This window comes from Squalius cephalus (genome assembly GCF_949319135.1).
Source record: "Squalius cephalus genome assembly, chromosome: 1".
Classification (NCBI taxonomy): Eukaryota; Metazoa; Chordata; class Actinopteri; order Cypriniformes; family Leuciscidae; genus Squalius; species Squalius cephalus.
The window spans coordinates 47,932,243-47,942,728 of record NC_137122.1 but is presented as its reverse complement, the minus strand read 5'-3'; the positions used below and the strand labels follow the sequence as shown (position 1 = coordinate 47,942,728).

The 10,486-nt window shown below is 36.2% G+C and overlaps 2 protein-coding genes across 3 annotated transcripts in view; both read left to right on the top strand.

Moving 5' to 3' along the window:
• The first annotated feature begins 1,078 nt into the window (after positions 1-1,078).
• kpna2 (karyopherin alpha 2 (RAG cohort 1, importin alpha 1)) lies at positions 1,079-4,587 on the top strand. The gene is made up of 11 exons (XM_079873362.1): positions 1,079-1,169; positions 1,324-1,425; positions 1,531-1,671; positions 1,749-1,834; positions 1,925-2,193; positions 2,292-2,386; positions 2,746-3,009; positions 3,085-3,318; positions 3,410-3,592; positions 3,973-4,122; positions 4,365-4,587. Exons 2-11 carry the CDS (start codon positions 1,360-1,362, stop codon positions 4,452-4,454), a joined length of 1,578 nt encoding a protein of 525 aa, XP_079729488.1. The 5' UTR covers positions 1,079-1,169; positions 1,324-1,359; the 3' UTR covers positions 4,455-4,587.
• Positions 4,588-4,784: 197 nt separating this feature from the next.
• smurf2 (SMAD specific E3 ubiquitin protein ligase 2) overlaps positions 4,785-10,486 on the top strand; it is a 55,960-nt gene continuing 50,258 nt past the window's right edge. The window contains exon 1 of one of the 2 annotated variants that reach the window (XM_079876337.1): positions 4,785-5,241. In XM_079876337.1, coding sequence (XP_079732463.1) covers positions 5,190-5,241 — 52 coding nt within the window. In that variant the 5' untranslated portion in view covers positions 4,785-5,189. The remainder of the gene's footprint in view (positions 5,242-10,486) is intronic. The other variant, XM_079876336.1, reaches the window with a different exon arrangement.

Genomic DNA, 10,486 nt, shown 5'->3' with positions numbered 1-10,486 from the left:
AAGATGTCTCTATATTCTCTTCATTTGAAAATTAATAACACTAATGTGATCCTCAGTACACCTAAAGAATCTGGCCATTTAGATTTGAAATTCATATTTTTTCTTTTAATTGTGTGTACGTAAATGATCTAACACAATAATATTAATATTAATATTAATATTTTGTCTAGATAATTGTGTTAAAAGGCACAAAATGAAACCACACATATTTTCTCATGTTTATAGTTAAGGATATGCTTTGTTATATTTTTATGGCAATAATTGTTTTGTTCCAATCTTTGATCTTACTAATGAATTTCTTTAGTCAATTAAAGTGTTCATTAACAATTTGAAAGTTGTGTCACCATTAACTAGTTGTTTTTCGTTATCAAACAAATAATTTCCTATTATAAATATGGTGAGTACACGTACGCCAAAGGATTATTTGATTTACAGAAATACTAGATTCTTTTTTTGAATTGAGGCACGATATCTTGTGTTATTTCTGACTGTTTCTTTTTCAACATAATGGATGTATGCGTTCTGTATACAGTGTAACACGTGGGGTAATGGCTTTTCTTCCACCATGGATTTTAAATTTCAGAAAGCCCAGCATTGTCGCCATTGACCAATCAGAATTAAACCTGGAGTCGTCTTGCCCCGCCCCTTTGTTGCACAAGGCACCGATTTATGCATTTTAACAGAATAAATATATTTAATTAATATTAAATAGTACATAATTTTACAGGTTTGCAATTTTATTGTATTGTTTAAAGTCATGTATAAAATAAAATTAACTATTCGTTAAAGTTAACTAAGTTAACATTATATAAATATATATAGAGAACATTAAGTCAGATCAATAAAACAATCAGACGTCAAAGTCATATATATATATATATATATATATATATATATATATATATTTATAATCTGAAAATATATAATCTGTTAATTTGAATGTAATTTCTTTTTAAAGGTAAATTAATCCCATTTCCCAGCTATCTATTTGGCATTCTCGCCAGATCTCGCGTTAATACATAAGCCACGTCCCCACGCCAGCAGTGTGATTTTTCAAAACGGTCCAATGGGAAAGTGCTTTTGCTCGAACGGACCAATCAGATTCTCCATAGCGCGTGTTTAAAGGTCTGTTTCATACTTCCACCTTCACAGTCCTTTGGTTAGAAGCGGTAAGTTCCTTCTTTTTAAAAAAGTTGGTTTATAATGTAGTTTTTCCTAGTTTTAGTATTAGCAAGTAAAAATATCTGATTTCTGAAGTGTGAACTGATCGTGATGCACCTTATGTTGATCTTTACACGAACATGTTTTTTTTTTTCATTTCAGGTTGCGATATACTGTGATTAATCAAACGCCATTAAAATGTCTGCTGCAAACGAGAACACTGCACGACTTACTCAGTTCAAAAACAAAGGAAAAGATGCAACTGTAAGTAATACACATGCTGCTACAACAAAAAGTGCTGAAATCGATTATTTGCTTTCAGATGTGCCACAATTATGTTTCATATAAATGTCAAATACTTGTATGTAGGAGCTGAGACGTCGAAGGATCGAAGTCAATGTTGAACTTCGTAAAGCAAAGAAAGACGATCAGATTTTGAAAAGGAGAAACGTGAGCATTCTCCCGGATGAGGCCACCTCTCCCCTTCAAGAGAAAAGCCAGAACTGTCAGGTAGGTAGATGATATATCTTCTTGCATAATTCATGTTAGCTATTACACATCGTAAGATATTTGTCCTTTTCAATCAGGCTCCGCACTGGACTGTGGAGGAGATTGTAAATGGTGTGAACAGTAATAACTTGGAGATTCAAGTCCAGGCCACCCAAGCTGCCAGGTAATGCCTAAAAGATAGCATTTTCATGTGCAAAAATATGCCTTTATATCAAGTGTTTTTCATATTGTGATTTGTTCTATTGAAATGTAGGAAGTTGCTGTCAAGAGAGAGACATCCACCTATTGACCGGATCATCAGCGCTGGTCTGATTCCCAAGTTTGTGAGCTTCTTGAGCCTGGCAGACTCTCCTCCCATACAGTTTGAGGCAGCCTGGGCTCTGACTAACATCGCATCTGGAACATCTGACCAGACCAGCGCTGTGGTTCAGGGAGGGGCCGTCCCAGCATTCATCGGCCTTATTTCTTCACCGCATGCTCATATTAGCGAGCAGGCAGTCTGGGCCCTTGGAAACATAGCTGGTGGGTGGCCATTAGCATTTAATTTAAATGAGATTCATTAATTTTGCCAACTTGGTTGAATGAGGTTGAATTTGTTTTTGCCCTTTTTGTTTTTATAGGTGACGGCTCTGCATATAGAGATAAAGTCATTAAGCATGGTGCGATTGCCCCCTTATTAGCTCTGTTGGCTGTTCCTGACTTCTCTGTGTTCCCTGTAAGTTTGTTTAAAAAAAAATAAAAAATAAAAATCTGTGGGCAACATGCATGAATACTAATATTTTATATGTGTGTGTATTTGAATAACGTGAAATGATTTGAGAACCACAGACTGAATGTCATGGCTCAACTTGACTATCAGCTCATGATGATTATTTATAGAATATACTATATCTAATATGTAAAAATAAAAATTTGTGTAAATTATTTTCATTTTTTTCCCCCTCCTATTGTGTTTTGGGTTTAGCTTTATTGGGTTTAAACTGCTATTTAAAATGTAGTGAGCATACTTTACCAGTAGGTGGCATTGAAACTTTAATATTTTGGCCTGACTAACCAGTCTGTCTACTTCTGCAGTCTGGTTACTTGAGGAACGTCACCTGGACCCTGTCAAACCTGTGCCGCAATAAGAACCCTGCACCACCTCTAGAGGCTGTGAAACAGATACTGCCAACACTTATCCGCCTTCTGCATCATGATGATAAAGAGGTTCTGGCGGACACCTGCTGGGCCATCTCATACCTCACCGATGGGCCCAATGAAAGGATTGAGGTGGTGGTTCAGACTGGTGTGGTCCCTCAACTTGTGAAGCTACTGGGATCAGGAGAACTTTCCATTGTGGTAAGTTGGTGGAAAGTAATGCTCGTACAGGGAAGTTATAGGAGTGTGTATATTTATTTTTTTACTTTTCCACAGACCCCTTCACTGCGTTCCATCGGTAACATTGTCACTGGCACAGATGAACAGACCCAAGCAGTGATCAACGCTGGTGCTCTTTCCATGTTCCCTGCTCTGTTGCGCCACCACAAGAACAACGTTCAAAAGGAGGCTTCCTGGACCTTGTCCAACATCACGGCTGGCAGGGACTATCAGATTCAGGAGGTCATCAATGCTGGCATTGTACCTTACCTGGTGGAAGTTCTCAGACGGGTATGTTGCCACAGTACAAGTACACAATATAAGACTTGTCCATGAAGCGGTCTTCATTTATTTTTTAACCTTTTTCTCATACTTTATGCAGGGTGACTACAAGACCCAGAAGGAGGCTGTATGGGCAGTGACCAACTACACCAGCGGGGGCACAGTAGAGCAAGTGGTTTACCTTGTTCAGGCCAATATACTAGAGCCCTTGTTGAACCTGCTCTCCACTAAGGACAGCAAAACTATTCTTGTCATCTTGGATGCGATCACCAATATCTTTTTGGTATGATTCCTTTAAAGCTGGCATGGAATAATATTTATTTTATTTTTTATTTTTTTTAAATGCATATTATATTTGCATTTATATCTTTTTTTTTTTTTTTTTTTTTTTGACCTTGTAATACTTGAAATGACTTCTCTCGTGATTTGTATTTAGTCATTTTAATCTGCTAATATTGCCCCTTCAAGTTCCCGTTCATCTGCTTCCTATAGAATCTTTTTTTTGGCAATGTTTCACTTGAATGTTCATCTCAATAAGGAACAAATTATATTTTGCTACTGCTGTTTCATTGTGACTTTAAATCAGGCATTTTATACAATCAGTGTCAAACCTGCCTCTTATTTGACTAGATTTTTTCTAATTTATTTTAAAAAAAATTTAAGGCTGGTGAGAAGATTGGCGAGGTCGATAAGCTGTCCCTGATGATGGAGGAATGTGGCGGCCTGGACAAAATCGAAGCTTTGCAGTCGCATGAAAATGAAATGGTCTATAAGGCCTCCCTCAACCTTATTGAAAAGTACTTCTCTGGAGAGGTCGGTTGAATGTGAACTTTCAAAATCTTAAGTGATGTATTATTTGTGTAGGTTTGCTCAATTTGTGTATTAATAGTTTGCTTGTTATATTAATTAGCAAAAATAAGCATCTTAACCCTCTTTAAATGTTTTGAAAGTGGTGTGTCTTATACAGCTAGACCCCACTTATACTTAATAACCTGCTTTCTCATGCTTAAGAACCTGCTTTTCCTAAATGCATGATATTTATATCCATCTTGCAGGAGGAAGAGGACGAATGCGTCGCCCCTGAAGCTACAACTGATGGCTATGCATTCCAGATCAATGACAACCAAAGCACTTTCAACTTCTAAATATCTGATCTGTGTGTTTGTTTTGTGTATGATTGTCCTGATCATTTCTGCACACCACTTGTCTTGTTCATGTTACTCTTTGCGACGACCTCATGCTCTGAGTTGTACATACTAATCTGTTTCAATTTTATTTGTTGTAAATAAAAAAAGTAAAAGAACAAAAGTGGGGTTTTGTGTGTGTATCTTTATCCAAGACTTAAAAAAATATAAATGAATAAATAATGGTGGGAAAACGAGTGATTCCAAAGGCCACATGTTATCTATAAGTATGGATTACAGAGCTCTATGAATAACAAGTGGGTCTGATGTCACCTTTTGGGCGGTTTTAGTGGCTCAGCAGAAGCCAGACACCTAACAAACCACATTTCCTCAATTCAGTCGCCTGTAGCGAATACTAGCGATACAACTTTTCCCTCAAGGTCTCCTTGGAAGGGCAGCAGAAGAACCCGAGTGCGGTTCGTTCGTGGAAAATGCGGAGAACTTCAGGAGGTCTCTGTAAGCGGATCTTTTTAGGGAACGTCGTGGATTTACTTTCGCAGAGGGTAGAAATACGAGCAGCACGTTAAAGCCGAGTGTATGTATGTAGACATGGCAGGGCTGTGCACATCCGGGCCACAGGACCGTGACTCCATTATTTTCTGTTCACTGTGAAACTGGCGTTGAGAGGACCCAAAAAGCAACCCAATAGCACATTCGACTCGTTTTCAGTAGTCATCCTGGATAAGGGACAAGGACATGTCTAATCAAGGCGTTAGAAGAAATGGACCCGTCAAGTTGCGTTTAACAGGTAAGGAATTTGCGACATCGTACAGTTTCATCTGAAACTGGCTAGCTGGCTAACACAGCTATTGCTTTAAGTCATTGTGGTGTTCAATCGTTACATGTGGACTTCCATTTAAATGTCCTATAGTGTGTTTAATTGTCAGTTAATAAATTATGTTTTTGGCGAATATGTGACCGAAACTGGCGTTTTTGCAGCGTTGCGTTCTTTAGCGGGCTGGACAGCGTCATAATGGATCCTTCTATGAAGCGCGAACGCAACTATTACAATTCTTATGCGTTCATTGTTTACGTTCTCTAAGTTGCGTTGCGAGTTGGCTATCCTTAATGTGCTTTTTTATAGCGAATTCACGTAGTTACACGCTCACGGATCTAGGGCTTTTAATAAATGCTTGGCGATTGGTTCCACGAACGAAATGGCTTGCCTATTCACAGAATCAGTGTTATAATTTTCCTAAACGCGCATATTTAAAGTGTGTTTTTATGTAGCCAGTTGCGCCAAATCCAAGATGTGGGTTTTAAGAAATCATAATCACATTAATCCTAGTCTGCAAGCGTTTAATCTCATTGTATTTGAAATGTTTGCACCATGTGGCACTGAGATACTATTTGACCAATTACTTTTAACTAGTTACATTTAGGAGGGATTTAAAAAACAAAAAACATGTCGCTTTTTCGAAAATGAAGCGTGCGACAAAACCTCTAGTATCGATTTTACACAAAAACTGTCAATAGTGGGGTGCCACGATACGATATTATCACGGTTCTTTATCCACGATACGATATTATTGTAATAATAAACTTTTTGCGAGATGCTGAGTATTGCAATAAAATATATTCCAATTTGTTAACCTTTTTTTCAATTGCAAAATGTCCCCAAAGGAAACATATGGACAAAGTTTGTTTTTATGTAATAAGTTCATTTCACATCTTCATATCCATCTACTTCATCCCTTCCTTGTTCAGTATTTTTCTCCTTGGTATTGTTGACATTTTAATAGAAATTACAACTTTTAAACAATAATGTTTGCACATTTCAATGCATGCAAACTCAATTCAGTGTGTTTGTTTTTACAAAACATATTGTTAAAGCAGTTTTATAAAGAACAACCTTACTCACACCTTAATGAACATGTGACACTCTGCTGAATCATATTTTTATCGTGGTTTTAGGAAATTTACACACATTTGCCATTAACAGCTTGTACTGTTTCTTTTCCCCATTGTGAAATAGTCTACACAATAACACAAAACAGTCCATGTTCAGAAATATGCTAGAACGTGCTTCCTCCACAGTTCACAGTTAGCATTGATTCACCCGTTTGTGAAATTAGTCTAAACAAAAGATTTCAATTTATTATTATTTCACGCACTATAAGCGTGGTTTTTACAGTAAGATAAGCACAGTATTCGCAGTCCCGAGCTGAAATTCAGTCTCTGAAAAGATCAATACTTGGCGTACGTGTATTGATACAATATCCCCACGCAAAATATCATGATACTACGTTGTATCGATTTTAGAAGACAGGCGCAGAGGTTATGTACTAGTTTCTGCTCCACATGTGAGTAACATTGGTTTCACATGACCAAGATATGCTTTTGTTGTAATGTTAGCTCTAGTAGCAGGACAGTTTTTGTGTGTCATTATTTGTCTGGAGCTGCTGGCGACTAACAAGCTTGTATGCTCTTGTCTGTTCACCATATTCATTTATTTTTTCATGGAGCATTGTTTTGCTTCACTTCAGCTATGATAAAGAGACATCCACTCTTGCATTGCATGTTTGTGCATTTTGTGGGCGGAGCAATGGGGGGGGGGGGGGTTGTTTGGGTTGATTTCAAATACCAACAGTGTTTCTCAGAAATCACTTACTGCATCGTTAATATAGATCTACTGATAAATGCCAACATTTTGTTCTAAATCTCTGCCCCAAGCTTTATCCACTTTATAACCTGAGATATTGTAGACTTATTTTTCTTTTAATTTTAAATGTTTTATTATTGAAATATCCATAATTCTTATGTTTTTATTGTTGTACTCTAATTTAGCATTGTGTTAAAATAAAGTAAAACAATAAAAAATTGCTTCTACATATTGTCTATTTGAAACTCAAATCTTGAAGAAACTGTCAGTTGATCGATAATTTGTAAAAGCTATAATTGTTTACAATATCATCAATGTCCCCCTGAACTACAGGTTTCACTTAGCAAAATTAAAATATTAGAGATATTTTAAATATTTTAACCATTGCGATTGTTTTTGTGTTTTTTTTTTTTACATGTCCAATGAGATCATTTTTAATTGTTTTATTTATATTTTTTGACATTAATAAATAGCTTAATCATATGACTACAACAATAAAGACATAAAATGCATTATGAATATTTTTGTAATAGGTGCCTATATGTTTATTTGGCCTATGTCACTGTTAAGTTTAAAATCGTTCTCATTTCTCACGTCAGAATGAATGGCTGTTACATAAGAAGATGTGTAATTTATGCAAACAAAAAGTAAGTTGGGTTTCCTGTGAGCTTTGCTGTTTCCTGTTGAACTCTTGGTTTTGTTGTTGAGTGATGTTCTTTGAAGACCCACCAAATGGCGATGAAACCCAATGTTGAAGAACCAAAAAAGTGAATATTGGTGAAAAATATTGGTCAACCTTATTATCAGTCTGTCTCTATAAAAGTTTCTGTTCATGACCTCAGGGAATGCTTTCCACAATGATGTATACTGTGCAGTGAAATCAACCTCCAAGTATGCAGCAGGATGTTGTAGTATTCATCATGACCCAGCAGTGTGGTTGTGGGAGGAAGCAGCAGTCTGTGAGACTGGAAGATTCGTCTGTGGGGCTCTGGAGATGTCTGGCTCTCGCATATAGAAAGAGCTCATTTTCCTCCCTGGTTGCTGTTGCACCCTTAAATGAGCTATTTTCACTGTACTGTGGGATGAAATGAGGATAAAAAAAATGTACAATGACTGACCTGCTGTCATCTCGCAGCTTCCTACCAGTTCCCAGTGCTGCACTATATAGGAGATTAACCTAGTTGTACCACAGTGCAACTCATTTTTCAGGAATCAAGACGTCCTCTTTGGTTTAAAGCGTTTTAATGTCTCTCTGATGTAATTTATTATGAAGACGACTATTCATAGTGGCTGCTGTACATGCATACAGATTTTATTCCCATTTCAGTGGCAATCGCATCAAAGGCTGTGCATTACAGTGATTTTACCATGGTTTGCTTCACATGTTGGCTAACACCTCTGAGGTAAAATCACTGAAAAGCATACCTTCTCTTGGCTTATGGACCCGTTTCACAGATTGTCACAGAACGTTTGCAATATCTAAAAAAAAAAAGCTCAATTTTCTTTCTTTTGCTATTGGAGCAAATAGAAATGCTAAAATTATGTTTGTACTAGTTTCCGTTCATCACTATAGAAGTTTACCCAATAATGACGACTTCTGCTTCCCAGAAATGTGAAAAGGTTTCAAGGTTTTAATGGATTATTATTGCCAGACTATTGTTATGATTTGTTTAAATTGTGATCCATAAGCCCACTTTTAAGGATGACCACTTCCTAGTGATCTTACTTCCTTCATGACTTTGTACAATTTAGTCATTGTGCTTTATTAAAAGGTATGGCTGCCCCCCTAATAGTTGACTAAACGTTAGTCAACACAAGAAGAGGCTTAGTCAATCAAATTTTAATTAGTCAGTTAGCACAGAAAAACAAAAACTCTAAAGTATTTTTTCCCAGCCTTTACCGTAATTTTGTTACGTATATAATTATGTCACTCATTGACCTCAAACATGGCTTATCATTTGAAATATGCAAGTAGTAGCCAAATGTTATCCACTATAACATTTTTGTACAATACAATATTTTTGTAATCCACTATACTGTGCAGATGAGAGTCAGCATCATAATCACTACTTTTGCTGGTACGCTGCGGCAAGCTTTATGCATGTGCTTGAGTGCTTCATTTATATTTTAAATGCTCATTATTATGGTTTAGCTAGTATTTCTCTGTAATGTAGAACAATGTTACATATAATCTTTCTTAGCCCTGAAACTTAAATCATTTTCTGATGCTACTCCCCAAACATAAGTATATATATAATTAAATTAATATCATAAACATCCGACTAGTCGACTATTGGCTTAAATGAGCGACAACTAGTGGACTAGAATATCTTTAGTCTGGGGCAGCCCTATGAAAAGAATTCATTGAGAATTCATTCAAGAACTCAAATGCAAGCATAAACCCAAAAAATATCTAAATTCCCCATAATGCACTATGAAAGTGACTTCTGAAGCCATAGCTTTGAACGAAATTTAAGTCATCATTTGCAGAAAGTCTTGCTTTATATCCGTAGTCATAACTCACTTTAAATGGAAAAGAGCAGATTAGACATTTTCCTATTCAAATCTCTTTTTGTGTTCCACAGAAGAAAGTCAGTCATACAGGTTTGAGAAGCAAGTCTGAGAGCTTTCTGTCCCTCCATTGACAGTTACGCAACTGACACTTTGAAACTTCAGAAAGTTCATAAAGAGATCGATCTGTTTCTGAAGAGACTCGATCGCTTTATATGATGAACAGATTGAATTTAGGCTTTTATTCCCATTTTACTATGCTTTCGATCTGATACCAAGAACTATCAAGGACAATATCAATTCCACTATGGACTTTTTAGCATTTTCTGAGGACAAAATGGCTAATTATAGCCATTTACCATTATATTTGAAACTTGAAAGCTACTCTTTATAAGTTTAATAGGCCAAAAATAGGTCAAAATGACTAATACTTTAGGACCAATCCATAATTTTACACTCGAGTAATGAAAATTAATAGGTGAAAAATGCTAATAATCGTAATAGCTCTAAAAATAGGCTTTATTGCCTTCATGCCCAATAAAATTCCTTTTTCATTTGATTTTGGGATGAAATATTGACTTAATCTAGACATGTTATGTGACTTTCACCCTTATGCATTGAAATATTATCGAAATGGTCATAGACCATTGAGAATATTCGGAATTAAAGAAGAACTCTGGATGAATTATAGTAATGAGAATTTGAGGGGAACATGTTTAATCATCATTAAAATAATTTTACAAGGTAAATGGCTACATTTTCTTTATGCGAAATAACTTTTTTTGATTGTGAAAAGTCTGAAGACTCTGAAGGATGAAACGTTGTCATATCCACACAGCTGAAGAGTCCATATGCAATTCCATCACGTCTCTCATACATT